This window comes from Cygnus olor, chromosome 20 (assembly GCF_009769625.2).
Source record: "Cygnus olor isolate bCygOlo1 chromosome 20, bCygOlo1.pri.v2, whole genome shotgun sequence".
NCBI classification, from domain to species: domain Eukaryota; kingdom Metazoa; phylum Chordata; class Aves; order Anseriformes; family Anatidae; genus Cygnus; species Cygnus olor.
In genome coordinates this window covers 10,095,562-10,115,731 of record NC_049188.1, presented here as the reverse complement: position 1 = coordinate 10,115,731, position 20,170 = coordinate 10,095,562, and the positions used below count along the sequence as shown (strand labels likewise).

Sequence of the window (20,170 nt, the reverse complement as noted above, 5' to 3'; positions counted from 1 at the left end):
CAGCCTACAGGTTTACCAACAGCCGCTCACCTTTATTAGAGCACTGTCACTCCCCTGGCTAAAAAAACCACTCTTTATTAGTGAGGAACTCTAAAATTTTTGCAAATTACCTCTGTGGGCTTTTCTAGCTAAGTGTGCATCTGTAACTGGAGACAATAAACAAACAATTATTGTGGCATGAAGGTCTACTCACAGCGCCCTGATGTCTTTTAACACAAAATCCTTTCAAAAGATCAGGCAAATTACCTTCAGCCTGTCTCAGAGCTGCAACATTACATGCCACATTGAAAAAATGTGTTATCATTAAGTTATCTTCTAATCATTTTTTAAAAGCAGTTATTTTTTTTTTAAAAAAATCACTGTAGGAAATCAAAACAGAAGCTGAGCACAGGTTGCCAAGTCCAAGTGAAGAAATAAGAATACAAACACCAACTGCTTTTCCTCTTTAGTGGTAAAAGTGCAAAGTCACTCCACTTCTGAACAGAAAGTTGTCAGAGCTGCATTTTATCAGTGTAATTTCAATACTTTATAATTTATTTTTTCTCTTCTTTATTCTTTGGACAGACATGATAAATCACGTCATTTTTTCCTTCTTTTTCATACATATACACTGTACAATTATTGTAAACAGCATAAATAATGAAAAGGTTGCTTCTGTTTCAAGTCTCTTTACATTTCACACTGCACTCTGCTTTGACACAGAAACAAGACGTTTCTTTTCCTCTTTCGAGCTGCCACACATTAGCAGCTTAACACCATTTGGATTTCTAGCTGTGCCAGAGGAAATTTGTACTGCATCTCAAACTGCATTCTTAAATCCTCCCCAAAACACTTTTTGATATATAATTTCCTGTAATCTATTTATAATGTAAAAATCTAACCTGCGAGGTGAAATCACTGGAGAGTCACTTTTTAAAAAATATTTTATTGAAATTCAGCTTTGTATAAAATAGGCATTGACTTGCGTATTTTCTGATATCCCATTAAGAGACGTTTCAAATCAAGCTTTAAAACGTGTTATTAACCATCTACCCAGCCATTTGAAAGATACATGCCTGTGATAAGAGTATTGTATTGCCATTAACCTGTGGGATGGTTCGAGACATCTCTTACTCACACAAAACTCTAAATGCATCTAATTAAAGACACAAGATCAGCTGTCCATATTAATCACTCACCAGTTTAATTAAGGTAAACCAGCTTGTCAGAAAGCCAGTCTTCTCTCTATTCTTCACCAGTATCGACTTTTAATAGTTCACTAGATTAGTAATTAGTTGTTTATGGCATTATCAAATACCTGAGAGAGAAAAACACAGTATGTGCCCAGCAACTGCTTTAGGCCTACTCTTGGTTGGGACTCAGGGATGTCAAGAATTTTAAAAAGCTGTGACTTGGAAAGATGTACAGCCCAGCAGAGAAACAAATTGAGCTACGAGTATCTTAACAAGAGAGTCAGAGATTCATTTTGTGGTCACGCAGATTAAAGGAGGAATTCTAAAGGCTAAATTGGGAAAAAGAGAGTTAGCCAGATCTCTCCCTCACTTTGAAAAATCCCATCTTTCACAGAGAGTGTGAAAAGTGGGCAGGCACATACAGTGCCACCCTACAAGGAACAAAAATAAAGTTACATGGCCTCATATCAGAGTTTTCTACGACATCAACTCTCTTCCTAGATAATCACGGTATAAACAAGGAATGGAGCAAGACTCTTCCCACTACGTAAGCTCACCCACCCCGGGAGCAAATCCCAGACACCAAGAGTTCATTTCCGCACAAGGCAGCAGCTGAAGAAAGGCAGTCCTCTCCAGCGCCGCGCCAGCCCTGCCCCACAGACTGCTGCCACCGCTGCTGGAAGACTCCAAGTCCCCATCCGCTCCAGCTCTGCCTAGCTTCTGGAGGCTGTGGCCAACACAAACATGAGTGAAGGCATTATAAAAAGCGGTGACGTACAACACAACAAAACCTGGGGGAGGAGGGAGCAGGGATTATGCATATTCCTAATTCTCTTTGGGCACACCTGCTGCCATCAGTGATGAACTTTTTTTCTGGGAAGAGCTGCGACCGGTGGAACGCTTAGCATGTGAACACTAACCTAATTCCTGTTGGAAATAAACCAATTTCCACTCTCCTTTACTAGAGTATTTCAAACTAATAATAAAATCTCCACTGTAGCATGGCAGACCAGCAGCTCTCGGGTAGCAGGCTGGAATTTTAAGTCTTAATGCTGCAATATCAGCTGTAAAGAATTCTACATAAAGATGACTTCTGAAAATAAAAAGCCTTTTTCCTTCCTGAAAACCATGTATGCCCAAGAGTTTAGAAGAAAAGGAAATGGGGTCCAGCCTCCCACTGCTGTCACTAATGAGGATCTTTCTGAAACAATTTAACTACGCTCATCCAGTGCAACCTACATAAAAATGTTGCGCTTGCATTATTCAGTTTGGCCATGTATTACCTTTCAACAGGAGCCACCACAAGAACCCTTGTAACTGCTTCTAAAACAACTGAGGAATGTGAGGAGAGGTGAAGTGGGATGAGCAGTGAGAACAGAGTTAAATCCTGAACCACTGTAAAATTCCACCAGCCCCACATGGTGAATTCCAGCAAGCACCAGACCTAGTCAAGAAAATTCTGGCTTCCCTCTCATTACAGAGCTCTGGATTATAGTCTCTAACACAACAGTAGAGCTACTTTAATTAATTCGTGCACATTTATCAGATCTTTAATTACTTAATTTCACACTGAAATATACAGAAAGTTGGTGTCTCGTGTCCTTCTTTATCCAAATTTTTACCTTTAATAGATCATACTATTCAATAATAAACAGTAATCAAAATTAACGATTATAAAGTGTTTTTCAGAAAAATTAAAGCAATGCTAAACAAGTCCGTACCTAAATGTAAATACAAAGAAAAAAGCACCCAAAAAGCACCCACTGAAATGTACATAGTCTTTGCGATAAGGATTACGCAGAGTTTCTGAGCACCTTAGCTCCAGCAATCAGAGCCATTGCTGCTGATTGCTCCTGAAGAATGAGTTCCCCTTCTACATTTTATTTATACGTGTACACACATGCACGCACACACACACCCGCACACACAAAAGCACTGCATAGTTATGACCCATGTGAAAGAAAACACATTCTCCGTATTGTCAGCACTCCATTGTAATGCACTCTACCCTCTCTGAATGCAACATTCAGCTCCAGCTTACCACCCTGACAAATAAAGGAAAGCACTTTATGAAACCAATTTAATTGGGAGGTGACAGAAAACATACAGCCATTTTCTTTAGCCTTATCACTGAATTGGCTTCAGCTCCAATCTCTGCCAAATCCCACTCAACAGAAGAAATTAACCAGGTCAGTGGAACAGGTGCTGCACGGTGTCTGTCAAGGGGCTGGCATCCCCACAATTACTTGCACACAATGAAGCAGTAATCTTTACAGATCATCTCTCCCAAGAAGCATATTGGGGACGGGAGGAGAGGAGAAGGGTGGAAGGGAGGGAGGGACGGGGAAGAAAAAAAAAAAAAAGGCAAGAAAGGAAAATGAATGTGTAGCTGCCTCGCAGCTCAGCAGATGTCTGTGCGTGATGTACGAGGCTGGGATAAGCTGTTGTAGCCCGCTGCCAAAGTGTAGTAAGTGATTAAAGCCTCCACCAGGCTAAGCACCATATTTAGAGTCTATGGGGTTTCGAAAGTTGCACCCATTCCTTGCTGTGCTGCCAGATGTTGTTGGCTGGTCCTGCTCCTATTCAGCGCGCGCGCGGGAGGCAGCAGTTGGTACAGCAAGGAATGCAATCTGGAATGTTTCCGGAGGTGCCGCACATTAAACCAGTGTCACCCATCCTTCACCTCTCCCGAATGCTGAAACAACTCCAATTTGCTGCCACTTCCCTCTTGGGAAATGGCCAAGACACAGTTGTGCCTGGCAGAGCCATTTGTTTTACTCAGGTGATTCTCTTCCCTCAATGACCTCTATTAGTTTAAGTTTTAATTTAGATTAACCCCAGCACCCCAATTAACCAGTGAGGGGAAAAGCTAAGCTGTGACTAGTCATAACTCTGAAGTGAGGATTTATCGAAGTTAAAGTTATTAAAAAGGAAGATGGACCATTCATCTATTGCTATTTTTCTTTAAAAAATTTAACATTTCACGGCCAATAAGCACAGGTCCAAAGACTGCCAATCACAGCTATTTCTCCTTGACCACTTCACTGTTTTATTATACTTCCATAATTAGTTCTGTGTTCTTATGGTCCACTTGAACCTCAAAGCTGGGCTTCAGGTCCACTTGGCCCCCACGTTCTAGGTCAGTATTATCCCTCTGCATAACAGATTTGGTCTCTTCAGCCCCTGCTGCCAACACCACACACTCTCCAACCTCCATTTTAAAGCCTATGCAGATGAAGCCAACACCTTCGCTCACCTCTGAAACGCTGCTCGATTCACTGCGATACTGGCAGAGGTGTTTCACAAGAAGCGCACAGATGTGGAGAACAGCTAGCGTGGAATATCTTCCAGGCCCTGAGGCAGTCTGCCCTGAGTAGGTCCCTCGCAAACATGAAACGCTCAACAGGTTTTTAGAATTGTCATTCCACACCAATTGAGGTCTACTGCAAAATGTTCTCGCACTTCAACAACAGTAGTAGTTGGAAGTGTGCTGAAAACTTTCTTGGAGGGGAAAAAAAGGCTGCATTGAATTTCCTTGCATTTCCTACCCATAAAACACAGACAAGAACCACCAACTTGACGTGTCGTTTTGTTCTTCTTTAGTCCTGGCTCTGAACACGAAATCCCAAATTTTGAAAGTATTTGCATGTTCCTGGTTAGATCAGTTATCAGAGCACAGCCACATGGCAACAGCTCTTTTCCACCGCCTAAACACTTTGCTAGCCACTTTAATAACTATTCAGATCAGAAATTTCTGCCTTTCTAAGGATATAATTGTATTTGTTTAGACCTGAAGCTAAAATGTTCCGTAGATCATCAGAGCAAAGCTAGTTTTTCATGCACTGGGGTACGACTTACAGTGAATCATACTCCTCAGCATATGGCAATTTCAGTATTTTATAAAGCTGGCACTGTCATTTACTAAATAAATTACAAACACAAGGTTTCCCTAAGCTTCAGCCTCCACACGCTTGGTGCAGATTGCTCATTTCTAAGAACTCTGCAAATAAAAAGAATAGCTGGCCCCAGTCCAACCTGGCACAACTCCAGGAAAAGTGCTACAGAAGCCCTGCAGTTTTTTTTCATCCTGTAGGTAGATGAGATGATTTAGGTCGAGATGAGAGTAACTGAGGTGCTTTTGAGAATCTACTCGAATCATTTTTCATAACTGGACTCTACCCACAGAAAAACGGTCACCTTTGGAGAATTCAGTGATTTTTTTCCTTGTGTAGCAATGCTCACCAGTGAGAACTACAGACACGGGCCTTATCCTGCAGCCCTGACTCACTTGAGCACAGCAGTTCCAGTAATGGCTCTAAGTTTACATCCACAACACAAGTTTGCTTGCTCACACAGCCCTACATTGAAAGTGGAGAGTGAAATCCTTGGAGGAATCTCCAGAGACTTCAGATGTTATGACAGATGACTGAGCTTCACTGATCAGAGAAATGCAGACCACAGAACTGACTGCATTAGTTTGGTAAATGTTAAAAAGTGGAGCCATAACACCAACAGGGATTTACGGTCACTTACCTGGTGGTAGAAGTCATCATCATCAAATATTTCCTCATCTATGTCCTTCAGGTGCCTGTTGGAATCAGTCTGAGGAAGGACTTCCTAGAAGCACAAAGGAAATACTGAAGGCTCGTAGATGCATGTTTCTGTCCCCAGCTCTGATGAGTTCATATGTAGCAGCTTGAAGATCCAAAAAAATGGAGAAAAGCTCCCACCATAACAAGCTTTTAAGGACTAGGAATACATTTAAAGGCAAGGCAGAAACGCTGCCAATGTCAAAATAGATTTATGATACCTTTACTGGGAAATAAATAGGACTATACAAAGTCTTTCTGGCAAAATACTACAGATATTTTTAATGTAATGGCAAAAATATATCTTGCAAGTGCAGTAATTCTACATGATCTCTCAGAATCGAGTATTTATTCATTCTTAAATACTAAATTAATAACAGACATACTACTACCATACTCCGTAGGTTACATGCAGTATGATTTTCTGGGTTAAAGACTCTAAACTCCAGAGTAAAAACAAAGTTTTGCAGTTGCTGCCTCAAGAAGCTGATTTAGTGACCATCAGTTCCTACAGCACAATCACAGAACAAACATTGTTTTCCCCTGTCAGGAGCTGGCACAGGAGATAATGCAAACGCCATAAAAATGGAATTGAAATGTCTACATCTTTTTGTTAGCCATTACATTACACGAATCAACACTCAGATAGGTCCTCCATAAATCTCTCCCAAACAAGAATATTACCTGCTAAAGGCTCGAGCTAATTGTTTTGCAGAGTTTCACTGCTTCCACAGGATGAGTTACATAAACAAAATACCCTTACCGAATTTTCAGGCAAAGATTCAGGGGCCGGATGAGATTCCTGTTCCTTCTTTCCCAGCACTTTATACACTGATCGCTTGGTCTGTGTCCGCCGTAGTAATCTCTCTTTGTCCATCATAATATGATCAATCTGAGTCAAGATTGAACGCTCAAAGGCACCGAAACCCTGCAACAACATTAACTAGTGTCAGATAATGCAGAAAGCTTTTCCTCAAGGCAGCAGTGTTCCTCTATCTTTCCATGTCAGTGGATAAGCAGAGAGCATTCCAAGAGGAGGGGGTTTGGGCTTTGTTGCAGGATTTTTGCTAGCATTTTTTTATTTGTTTCTCTCTCTCCTTCCCTTCCCAACCCGAGGCAATCCGAGGCCTGGCTTAATAAAATGCTTTTGTTGTTCTGGTTCAGATGAACTTCTCGATGATTAATATTAACTCGCAGACGCTAGGAGACCCGGGATATTAGGGTGAAATGATTACCCATTGTATTAAAGTATACGCTTTGTGGAGGAGGAGGGCCACAGAAACCCCTACTAGTTCTGTGGTAAAACACCAGCAGCTTGCTGACCAGCAACACGGCATTTTCAAAGAGCTTTCTTGCTGCTAGAGACCAGCGAAGCTGAGATGGAAGAAAACCAATACTACACGAAAGAAGAGTAAAAAACTTTGGGAAACCATTTGCCCCTGAGAAAAAATTTTCCTGCCCATCCCCTCAAAACAAATCTTTGAAATCTGAAGGCTAAGATTCTTTCCAAACTCCACTAAGGTTGGGGAAAAGAATGTACCTGTGTATTTAATTCTTACTGCTGTAACACTTGGCCTAGCTTGGAATATCCGTAAGAGAAGACTTCCGAATTAACTGCCGTGCCACACCCCTCTGCTAATGGCAAGCACGTCAGCACACACAGAGACTTGCCTTGCCCATTTTGCCAGATGCCAACTTGGTCTTCTCGTGCCACTTCTGCAGGACGCTGTTCCGATACGTCCTGAAGTCAGCATACTTCTTGGCGAGGAAGTCCGGGTAGTCCTCCATCGCCAGCTTTCGCTTGGGGAGGCGCCTCCTCTTCTCCTGAGCTTCCACCACTCGCTCTTCATCACTACTGCTGGGAATTTCATCATCGCTAGAAGAAAACACACAAAATAAACACCCTGTGTAAAGCAACGTCTGAATTCTTAACAGCCCCTCCACTACAACTCACGGTCATTCCACTCCGTGGTGATACTTATGGGGAAGAGGCACGGCGTAGCCCCTTCTCCACTGTCAGAGACAACAAAACAGGCTAGGGAATGTAAATGTCCAGCATGTCGGTCACCCAGATACAACAGCAGTGGAGAGAACAGCAGAGAAAGCTACGAGAAGTCAAGAAAGTTGTGCGTTTTCCTGCTTAGCTGGACAGCAAATGATTCAGAAAGGTCTTGTCTTGTTTTGTATTCACCTCTCAGGTTTTGATCGTCTTCCATCCACCAGGTGCCTCGTGCCTGGGTACTGATAAAGCAGCTCATCCTGAAGGTCCACTAGTACTCCCAGCAACGCCTCCACAGCTTTACAGCCTGCAGAACAAGAGACACACGTGAGGATTTTCCACAGATCCGTGCTTTTGGTGAAGACCTAGCTTCTTCAGCTCAAATCTGAATTTCTGCCACAGCTATTGTGCATCCAATTACATGTTTTTCTCTAAGCAGTTAGAGTTGTGAGTTTAACTTCAAGCTGATTTATAACTGTTAACGTCAAACAATACCACACTAAGAAAGAGCACTTCTTTTCTGAAAAGGCAGGGAGGAAGGGAGGGAGGGAGGACTGCCTTCTAAACTTCTGCCTGGCTGCACAGCGGGAGTACACTGATCTAATGTTTCATTGACAAACATTCAGCCTGCAGAGCCTAAAGGATTAACACATTGAAGAAACACAGTAACGTGTGCAGAAGGGCTTCACGGCACACACACGACAACAACCTTTTTGCTGACTAACTCGTTTCTGTCCTGCGTTTTGTGATAGATGCCAGCTCCAGCCAAATATTATGACACAGCACAAGGGAAAATGTATATACGCACATCCCGTCTAGGCTTGACCTCTCCCTTTTCTTTCTTGTACATCACGTGAGTGCTATAGGGAGCAGAAGGAGGGAGAGCAAGAAGAAAAAATGAACTCCTGCAGGGCTGTGACTACTGCTGGTTTCTGTGCCGCTGTGCTCACCACGCAGGAGGTATAAAAATTAGATTGTAAGTAAAATTAAATGTAGCAAGATCTGATCTACGAGGCAAACTTAAACGATGGCCTGGCAAGTTTAATGAGAGGATTCCGATCAGAAAAGCAGAAACGCAGGCCACAAATCCTGACGGTAGTTCTGGTGTTGCCTACCCGAAGGCTCTCATAGCTGGCAATTTTCCTGTATCTGTGTGGACGCAGAGCAAACAATCTCTGCTCAACGATCTCATGTTCTCCGCGGACACGCAGTGAGCTGACTGTAGGGAAGGGTTAACAGCACACCGCTGCAGCATCTGTTCTGCAAAAACAGTTCTTTTGTGGCAACCAACAAGCCTCCCTGCAGAACGCTGATATAAAACAAGTGTTTGTCCAGGCCTGCACCAACTCTCTGTACATTGCCACCCGCCAGTCACAGGGTCAGCTCCTAAAGGTAAAAACACTTAGCACACTTCTATCCAAAAACCTAAACCGAACCTCACAGATTAATTTCTATTTACCTGACGTGGGCGAATTGCCTTTTCTGTACTTTTTTGTACCTTTTTTTTACAGAGAGGCACCACTGAAAGGGGGAGGAATGCACCGCTTGGAGGACTGCAGCCCACAGCACTTTGGGCTCTGTTTTCTCGCAGGATGTGCTCGCACAGGCTTGGTTTCCCTCCCCAGGCACCCAGACAGTCCCCACGGGGACACAGTACCGCTGGTGACAGCACAGGGCCTTGTCTGGAGCACAGGAGGAGCCCTGCGGGGCTGGGGGGACGCGCCCCAGAGCTTCCTGGCAGCTCCTCTGCCAGTTCCTACGCTGAGGTGATGCCAATGGGGTCGTTCTGCTCAGCTCCCAAACCTGCTTCTTGCTTTGTAGCCGGCGTAACGGGATGGAGGGAACCTTGCACCACCTGATTTTGGTATTTTGTTTTTTTTTTTACTGGAGGACACAGAGATCATGGGTAGAATGAACAGCAAATCTTCATCAGCCACACGTAGACGGTGCAAGAAGAAATCAGCGCAGACATTCGGAGGTCTCAATCTCTCTTATGTTACCACTGTGATATTGCCTAGTTGTCACCATCCTCAGATAAATCACTGCCTGGCCTCCGTAACAGGACTGTCAAGGAGAAGACGCTCTCAGATTTTTGTTGCAGATCAGCGGCTGGACTCAGCCTCCCCCGGCCCACGGTTCCTCACAGATATGTTCCAACAGCTCTTCTCTGTAACCCGTTAAGAGATGAGGTTTGCTGTACTTGTAAAACAGCTGTGTGCTAGCATCGAAACAATTCTACGAGACAGACAAAAGCCCTTAAAACTGCATTTGTTGTACGTGTCTGAGCTACAGCATCATTTGCAGAGAGAAGTGCCCCCACCCCACCCTGACTGCACAGCTTACAGCAGCAAAAATCTTTCCGACTGCCTGCGACACAGCTAAACGTCCCCAGAGCTTCCCAAACTGTTTATTTTCTACCCGCTGCCTACCCTCCAGCAGCAGTGCTAATGCACCCCAGGCGGCTTTGATCCTGTCAATTACAACTGGAGTAGCACTCCAGCTCTTCTGGGGTGTATCAGGGCCACGGCAAGCAGGCAAGGAATAAAGACAGGCTCGAGCTCCCCCAGGCTCTGAGACACGGACCCCGACAGAAGTGGGGGTGGGAAGCAATTTTATTTGGAGTGAAGGGGGTGGAGAGGGCAGGGAAGACAACGGCCATGTGTCTAACCAGGTGGGGGGGCTAATTATTGCAGACAGTGGCTTCATCATGAGCCTCTTACAGCTGGGTAATTTCCTGCTTTCAATTCTTGGGTATTTAACAGCGCTACCGGATGGCATTCTCGCCGTTACTGTTGGGTGCTTAAGTGTGCTGGAAACCCAACGTCAGAAGCCGAGTGTCGCCCTCCCTGCCTTCCTCCCCTCCAGCCCAGCCCTACCCATTTCGCAGTTAATTCCTGAAGGGGCTCTCTCTGCTTCCCAGTCTCCTCGCCGTCTCTTCCCTCTAATGCCCTCATCTGCTTTTACACCGCCTGCGCTGGGGAAAAGACCGAACCCACTTGTGAACGAAGGCAGCGTAAAAGCGAACTGTTTCATAGCTGCGCGCTGTCATTTTGAAGGAAAGCCAGGCACTAACCCTCCTGCTCTCCTCCTCCCCCCAGCACATAATTTTTTTTAATGCTGCTCCTCGTCTGAAACAGACAATTAAACAGAAAAGTCGCAAACATGGAGCTGTCGAGCACACCGGTGCGTTAAGGCAGCCACCCAGCAGTCCTCCCGTGCGAGAGCCACCAGGCTGCTGCCTCCTGCTCCGCTCGCAGAACAAAGCCCACAGCACCTCGGCACGCCTCACACCTTTACCATCCATCCTTAGGAGGGTCCAGAAACCGTCAGTGGGACAAACCTCAAACCACCTCCCTTTCCAGGAGTTACTGCGGCACGTCCGTCTGTGTTTCTGAGGACAGGCGGCTCGGCACTTCCCTAAAAGCAAAAGCAGCCGGATCCCTTTATGGCGTTCCAGCGTGAGAAACTAAGATCCCCCCGCCAATTCCTATTCCATGCACAGAGAGGCCACCTGGCCCCAGGACAACATGCCCCCCTCCTTCCATGAAACCTTTCCTAAAACTGCCCTTTGGGCAAGGAGGAGGGGTGCTGAGCGGATCCACCTGCAGGCTGCTACCAGAACACAGCACACAAGGCTTGGCTGTAACTTCCAGAGAGGCTGTGGCAAGACGCTCACTTGTAGGAGTCACTTTGAAGAGTCCACGGGAGCCCCTTCATTTTGTGTAGAGGAGTGAAAAAGTTGTTCCCGATCCAGCAGACAGCATATCAATCCAGCACGAAAGCTGGGAGCCGGTATCAGTAAATCAAAGTGTGCCTTTCTGTTAATACTCCCTCACGCGTTCTCATTTTATACATCCCCTCACCCAGTCACAAAGTAGCCCTGGAGTATTTAGCTCCATTCAGGGATAGCACTGCCATGTATCAAAGTGTCAGGAGACCCACCAGAGATGAAATCTGTCCTACTGCTCTCAAACCACAAAAATCGATTTCGTCAATGCCAGTGGTTACAGACAAACCTGCTCTGCTGCTGGCACCCCCCTGGTATGGGGCTGGCTGCAGGGATCCGGCCCCACCACGCGCACACGGAGGGCACCTGCGCAGCCGCCGAAACCCCAGCACCGGGGACTTGTGACCGTGACGGCCTCCGGACCCTCCCGTCGCTGTAAATCCGGCCCTTCTACAGCAAGGCAGCTTCCTGTGCAGAAAAATACCGGCGCTCTTTTCCATGACCTCTAAAAATGGGGTCTCATTTCATCTTGCCAAGCAGCTGCGGAGAGCAGCAGCTGGCGGGGAGCAGCGGGGAGCGGCCTCACGCAGAGACACTTCGAGTCACTGGAAAAAAGCAGGTGCCCCGAGGGCACGTTTTCAAAGGTATTCACAGAGAGCCCACCAGTGGGATTCCCAAAGTGCTCCACCGGGCAAGCTCCTCCCTGCCCGGCTGCGTGCATCCATCCGGCAGCCAGGGATGGAATCCTGAAAATCGGGGCAACACTCGCAGGGTTTCATTCCACTGAGTGCAGGAGGAGAAGCGCTGGGAGAGGCAGCTGGGAACAAACGGCATTTGGAAGCTCACGGGTAAAAGAGAGCCCTGAGCCAGAGAAACATTGCTTTTTTTGAGGTTTACCCTCCCCAGCCCAAAGGGGAGGGTGGGAAACACTGCCTTTGGTGACGACGCCACAGCCGCGCCGAAGAACCAGGCACTGGAAGAACTGGGCACTGCTCGCTGGGCCTCCTGTTTCTGCACACCAGTACGGGGTGCTGGGGCCCCGCTGTGCCAATACCCCCACAGACCAGCGCCAAGCACCGCCCGCACAGGACACCGCTGAAATTCAGAGCCCGCACCAAAGCTGGAAATTAGCTACTTTTTCCCCTCAATTAAACCCGAGGATCTGGCATCACAGGAATATTGTCGGCACACGAGCTTTTAATTTTCCACGCACCGCCTCAGACTGTAGGAAGGACCCAGAGGCTGGACCACGGCTGGCAGAGCAAAGCCGAGCCGCCCCGTACCGCGGAGCTCCCCCGCCGGAGGTGACCGCGTCCCCGCCGCCCAGCACGCGCGGTGCCGGCACGCTGCCACGTTACGCAAACGTAAACGAGGAGGCGAAGCCAACCTGCTCTATTTTAATAGCTGCACGTAATGAAAAGTATCGTTAGCGGGTACACGCGTTCATCCCGACGCTCAGATGAAGAGGGGGAATTCTCCCTGCTTTCCGACGACCGGGGGACAGGAGTTAAACTACAGGTCAGAATGGCACTCGATACGCTGGCCTGAGAACAATACTTCTCATTCAAATCCACAAGCCAGCCACTTGCACTAGTCATCCCCAGCAATTAATCCCCCAAGAAACACGTTTGATTAAATCTTTTCAAGCAAATCCTTTGCTTTGCTTTTGTTAGTTCACTTCTTGTCAACATCTATTAAAATATGCCTTTAATTCTCCCACAATCTTAAAAAACACCGATTCCACTGTCTTCAACTTTAATCAACTGTATGGCCGGCATTTTTCATTTCATAATAATGTGCTGTTTGGAATTCAAGAGGCAGGCTCAACATCAATCATTCGGCAAGAATTTTTCCACTGCAATAAATATGCAAATGAGGAAAGCCAGTCAGTCGTATTTCAGGCCCGACTTGCTAGTGTTTTAAAAAAGACACAAATTTATTAATTGCCGTTGGCCAGCGGAATCCTATTACTTTGGGCATTGATTACAAAGCTGTGTGAGTGATTATTGTGCAACTCGCAGGCTATCCAGGCATGAGGAAAAATTATTAAAGCAAGGCAGAGATTATCAACTCAGAATAACAATAAGCCTTAACATTTTAGGCCTCTAACTTCTTCAACAAAGAATTACACCAGAGCTCCACTGTATCATAATTCTGAAGTCTGTCAGTAGTACTTTTGGAGCTGGCTCTGGATTCCCACCGGCACAGCAGTGTTGGTAGCCTGGGAGAGGTGGGGGCAATCCTAGAAGTACCGCACCCCCGAGCACGGGGCTCTGGACGACAGCCGTGCTGGTATTCCCACCCCAGAACCCACTGCCAGGGACCACCGTGGACCAGCAGGACTTTCGCTGCCAGCAGGCAGTCCTCAGATTTGCACCCTCGTGTGCCTCGGTGCCCCAGAAGCATGATGCACAAAGTACAAAGCTCCCGATAAGCCTAAGAGACAGGAGCTACGGGGCCAGCCTCGGTGGAATCGTAGGCTAGCTCCTGTGGCAGCAGAGCGCTATCGGATTGTTTCAAAGGCGACGTTGATACGCGTACGTTTCTCATCGACTTGAGCCGAAGCCGAGCACAAAGCACTTGTAAATCTGTCCAGGTTGTTTTGGGAAATAATGGGAGTACCTCTCCCTTCACCCTTCCCAAAACAACGAGTTCCTGGCTTCTTATCAACAGACGGTAGGAAAAAGGCCGGCTTTTCTGCTGATTGCGATAAAAAGGTCTGCTCCACACCAAAGGCCCAATTTGCTGCCTCCATTGGAATGCAAATGATGCAAAAGTTTCTGCAGAGGGGAAAATTTTATTCCTTCAGCACAAAGGAGCCAATCCTGCACACTGCTTTCACGGACTCCCAGAGCTGCAGAAGGTACTCAATTGCTCCCTTTCACTCCAATATGACTGCATTTGACAGTAAGAACAACAGGATCAGACACAGATGAGTTTGCTAAGAGTAAAGAAAATAACTAGATGCTACAACGGAAGAAAAGGCCTGCTATTCAAGGATTTTATTAGCAGTGGCTGGGGGAGGGGGAGAGCTGGGAAAGCAGAGACAGAAACCCCTCCACGAAGTTCATGCTCTACTGACTCGCCTCAACCGTCATCTTTTGCTATCAGCCCAAAGGAGGGAGGGACGGGGCGTGCAGAAATGAGATTTATAAAAACTGATGTTTTACATTACTGTAAACGTAAAGAGGCTGACACCACGCGTTCCAGTCTCTGCCAGGCAGGAGTCCCCAAGTACACATGCAAGAACGAGAACGGAAGAGGAAACGTGAAATTTCAGTTATCTAGATATTAAGGCCAGCAGGGAACATTAGCCCATCCAGAGCGACCTCCCCACATAACACCGGGCCATTAATTACATTTATCATGACAAGCAGGGAGGTTCCATCTCAAGGTAACCGATTGCCCATTAATTCGAGTTAGCTGACATTTGCACATGCTCGTCTGGATGCTTCGCAAGCCTTTGTTTCCCTGCACCTTGTTTGTGCAGTACACAGACCAACATGCACAAGTATTTAGCTGAACTCAATTTAATTAGCTATTAATTATCTTGAGAAACTCAAGTGTAGGCAAACCCATTTGATGTTCTTGAAGTGTGGTGTAATCCCATGGTCTGGAGTTCAGGTGTATCAGGCCAACACCTACGTACTTTCCTACCAGTTCTTGCACGAGAATTTAAGACAGCTTTAAAATAAACGCTAACAGTGTCCAACACACATGGCTACGGAGATAACCTATAAACGGGAGCATTTCAATTTTAGCCCACCTATACAAGGGAAGCGCACACAAATTCTGCTCAAAAAGACCAAACACCACAGGCTAACAGCCTTGACAATCAGCAGAGAAGGGCAAGCGTTTCTTCCTCTGAAAAAAGCCCCAAACTCCACATTCAATAAATAGCCTGTGCTTCTCCGCTACCTCCCACACAGAATTGCCAAATGATTCACAGACAGTAAGGACAGGCCATAAAATACTTTTCTGGTATCTCGCACAACCCAGATTTTGCACTGGGACTGCCATGGACAACACCTCACCCCCCACTGCCCAACTGAGCCCTACAAGTGCGATCTGCGCCTTTGTCTAAAGTTTTGCACTTCGTATCTCTTCCCTCTTTCTTCTTGCCACACATGCAGAATGCAAAAGCTCTCCAAAGCATGGGATCATCACAACAGAAAGTAAAAAAACCAGCCTGATTCATTCATTTATTTTGGTTGAGAGTAAAGTCTTCATTAACGTCAACAGGCTTTGGCTCAGTCCCACAAAGAGTTGAATAGATTCTTCATTAGATCAGAGAGGAAAGGTGAAATTTGGGGACACCTGCATCCACGTCCATTTAAGTCAAATTCAACCCTGCACGAATTGACAAGCACGATGCTTTCGTATTCATAAAGTGTCTAGCCTAATACAATTCAATTAAAATGAACTACCAGTTTTAGGTGGGCTAGATCTGATCATGATAATTTATACTCGGGCTTGAAACCCAGTTCTGCTCTCACACATTTGTGCAGGCTCCCCGTAAAAATCTTCAAAGCAAGAATATATTTAAGTCCACGATCTTGCCTAGCACCAATTAATCCTGTAACTGCTCTGTGCCTCTGGAAACTGCATAATCTGTGTGCGCCTCAGTTCCTCCCCACACCCCAGTGACACCTACCCTGCCCCGTGGTTCGGCGTTATCCTCTCCAGATGTCCACATGGCTGCATCTCACTGTTAGAAGCAATCCACGAATCGAGACGATAACGAAATCATGACAAAATTATTGGCAGCTGATTCCTACAGGCTTCTCCGAAAAATCCCAAGCCTACATCGATGAAGCACATTTCACACGATGCCCTGTCTCTAACTAGACATGAAAATGACATCCAACGGCAGCGGGGGAGCAGGGAAGATGGGGGAGCCCCCCAGAGCACGCAGCACAGCTGGAGAGGAGGACGTTCCGTCAAACACGGCCTCTCCTACGGGACGTGGACCAGGTTCTCCGGGATCTAAAGCAGACTTGATCTTATTCTAAGTTAGCCAATGCTTAGTCAGCTTCTTGGACATGACTTACATGGATGCTGTAGAGAATACACATATGTACGTGTAAATATATTTTAAAAAAAGATAAGAATCGGAGTAATAGAGCAAAAATCCTCCATTAAAAACACTGAGAACATAAAAAAATACCACCAGATAAACTAAACAGATAGCAAACAGAATCTCTCCTGTTTTGAGTCCCTTTTCAGCATTTTGAAGCGTTTGGACTGGACCGCACTGCTTGGAACAAGAAGCCAGCTTCTCCTTCATTTCCCAGAAGGTGCCAAACACCCAGCCCCTTACAGGCGAGTCCTGCAAAATTTTGTAAGTGCACCTCTTAGCTCCACTTTTGAATAAAATGTAATTAAATAGCAACCGTTGGCTCGCAGCCCCTGACACATATACTGCCTTCAGGGAATGACAAATCAATGTGTAACGTAGGTTCTCCAGCAACTGGCTCCACTTGCAGAAACTGGCTGCAGTAAGGGGATGGAGAGCGAGCTGCTTCCTGCAAACTTCACGTGGAGTTCACACTCATCTCCCTTCTCTCAGCTTTCCGTGTCTTTCTTCTGAACAAAGTTTCTTCACAGCACAGCAATTAAAGCACATACTGAATACCTTAAAATGCACACATGCTCCAATACTGTGCAGTCCGAAATCAGGACGGACAAAGACGGGCAGGGCTCGGAACCACTGGTCAGGCAGCAACTCCCGTTTCCCATTTCGAGGTTTACCTGCATCCCTAGAGTGGTCACAAAGAAACACATCATCCACACCTGCGCCAGCCGCCAGGACTACTTGCGCAGTACAAAAAGGAGCGGTCTCCATCCGGAGATTTCACTTCCCCGCGAGGCAAAACGCACCATGCCACTGCCCCCCTGCAGGGCGCAGGCAGCTGGGGAGTGAGGGAGGCCTCCTCGTGCTCTGCAGCACTGCTGTCAGTCAGCTGCGCTAACGGCGGCACCGTCAGCACTCCGTCTCCTGTGCAAGCTCTCCTCTGCGTGCGACCGAGCCACACAGCCCTTCTGGAGAGACTTTGAAGGGTGCTATGCAAATGCTGTAAGGTGGGGGCAACAAGGTTTTCTTCTAGCTTATGCACCATCCTTCCACACAAGGAACAGTGGAATTGCACCCTGTGCACGGACGCAGTGCCACTAGCTCCTGGTCACACAAAATGTCCCTGGATGAACAACCCAGAGGAACATCACAGCCATCAGGAACAGAAGGTACACAGCGGACTACCGAGAGTACAACTTAGAGCCCAACGTCGCTGTGAGGTGGGAAAAGGTACACAGTTTTCAGCAAAATTTTAAGAGCTGTACACAGTTTTATAACTGTGCAGCAGACAAGGCGCTGCGCTGAAAAGTTGAGGCCGCTGCCAGGCAGAGCTGCAGCTCCGCGAACACATTAATAACGCAAGCAGGTTTGGGGATAATGGCCTGGCAAGCACGCGGAGCATTTCATTTGATTTTTTTTATCTGATTCACTTTATTCAGGTTTATTTTCTTATTGATCACAAACCTTTGCATAACTTCTCCACAGCTCTACAAAGTGTAAATAACAGTTAATATTTGTTGTCACCGCCTTTGTTCCCCTCATGAGCAAATTCATTCTTACAGACTCTGCCGGTCTACCTTTTACCACACCTGGTGTTTTTTTCCATTTCTTCAAAATGATTCATCTTGAGCTTACACTGGAGAAACCTGGGACTCCAGGATTTCCTCTTAGACCACTGAGAGACAAGTCAAAGACAAAAAAAAATAATTCAACTGGTAGTTTGCATTTCAGGGACCTGTTTAACTCTTGGGAAGTGAAAGGACGTACATACGAAAAAATAGACAACTACTTATCACTTTAAAGCCTGGCCATGTCCGTCAGCATCTTGCCTTCTGCAAGACTCGCGGGGGTTTCTGTATGCTTTTATTCACTCACCCCTCCAACTAAAACTGAAAATAACACATTATTCCCATTTCTTTTTTATTTTTGTGAAGTATAAAGTATCACTGTCAAACTACTACTCACTGAAACACCCCCAGCCAAGTGTTTTTAACCGTAACTGTAGAGAGACAGCAATTAAAGTAGCTAGAACAGAGCTACACGGCCCTTTTTGGAATCCCAGCTATCCAGGGCATACACAACAGCTTCCAGCCTTTGTTGGAGAGAGATCATTTCTTAAAGCTCCGGCCATCCCCCCTCCCCTCAAAGCTGTGTGGGTTTTTTTGTTACTGAATCAAGGTTTAACATAACAAGCCCCAGACCTAGAACTGTTTAATTCCTGACACTGGACATGGCTTCACCAACGTTGCCTCCACCCCTGCTTTGACTCTCTCTTACCCTTGAGGTAATGTTTCGTGGCATTTTCATGAGATCTACTTCTAACCTTCTTCCCCTCTGAAAACATACACAGAAATATGAATGGCAGGCATGCAATCTGTGCAGAGACGCAGCACAGAAACTTGCACCTTGCACTCCTTTTCTATGTAAATAATGCAAGGATCCTGCGGGAACATGCCAGGGATTGGAATTTTTAATTAATGGGTCTCTTTAATGTGCAAATCAGGAGCAGATTGCAAATTCTGACTTGCATTGATTATGAAAAACATTAATTGAACGTGCAAGACCCCAAACAGAGGCAACATCTCAAGCCCTGGACTAGACTAGAAGACATGGTGCAAGAGAATACAAATATATCTTGGAGAAACAGACCACGCCAGGCAGCAGCACCTCAGGAGCGTAAGCTGTGGGAGTTCACGTGTGCAGTGCATTAAAAATTTGCGCTGCATTCAGAGCGCAGCCACTGTGATTTCAGTATTAAAAGACCACTCAGACTTTCTCCATGGATGCAAAGCAGGAATAAACATGAGCTCCAAGATCACAGTTTGGTCTCCAATTTGTATGTAAAAAGGACACCGGAAAAAAAATATCTGGAATATAATTAAAGATTAAAAAAAAAGAACGAAAGAAAAAGTAAGACAGTGCAAACAAAGCAATGCTGTCTCTTTAAACAGAAATTCATCCTATATAAATTATGGCCATAAACTTTTCCTGCAGTGCAGCCTAATTAATTCTTGTTCTATACACAAAGGGAAATGCTGGGTGACAAATGGGTGTGAAGCCTGAAAGCTGCCAGGTCTGCAAAACATTTTCTACTTCAATTTATAAGCAATTTTGCAGTAAATCATCCACCAGAACCTGAGATCTCAGGAATCCAAGACTGTCCAAGGCACGCTGTATCATTTTTTATTTTTTTTTCTATAAAAGAGTACAAAAATAAATTAAACACTTGAGTTTCTGTAACCTCCAATTTCAGAATTTGGCAAACATGCACGACCTTACCATTTTTGCTCAGATTTGGCTGTAAACCCGCACAGCTCACTGCTGTCTGCTCCTTTACAGCATTCTGCTCAGTCCTTTAGGGAATCTCACTGCTGCCACTAGCTGCGTGGAGAGTTGTCACAAGTGGGAGATACCAGAGAGGAAGATAGCTGGAAATCTGTCTTCCATTTCAAAACCCTCATCCTTCCTGTGAGCACGGAGTAGAAATTTCACGAGGAATGAAATAAAATGGGGTAAACTGCTGGAAGCATTCTGGGGCAGCTTTAAAAGAGATGCAAGGGACTTGTACAGGCCCTCAGAGAGAGCAGGGTGCTGAGAGCTCTCTGTGCC

At 45.9% G+C, this 20,170-nt stretch overlaps 1 protein-coding gene across 6 annotated transcripts in view; it reads right to left on the bottom strand.

The window, feature by feature from the left end:
* AATF (apoptosis antagonizing transcription factor) overlaps positions 1-20,170 on the bottom strand; it is a 53,620-nt gene that overhangs the window by 27,031 nt on the left and 6,419 nt on the right. For all 6 annotated transcript variants that reach the window (XR_005813945.1, XM_040532366.1, XM_040532367.1 and 3 more), the window contains exons 5-8: positions 7,953-8,067; positions 7,433-7,637; positions 6,525-6,689; positions 5,706-5,789 (exon numbers count right to left, since the gene is read on the bottom strand). Coding sequence is in view for 5 of the 6 variants with exons in the window: in XM_040532366.1 (XP_040388300.1) it covers positions 5,706-5,789; positions 6,525-6,689; positions 7,433-7,637; positions 7,953-8,067 (569 nt within the window). In the remaining variant the exon portion in view is untranslated. The remainder of the gene's footprint in view (positions 1-5,705; positions 5,790-6,524; positions 6,690-7,432; positions 7,638-7,952; positions 8,068-20,170) is intronic.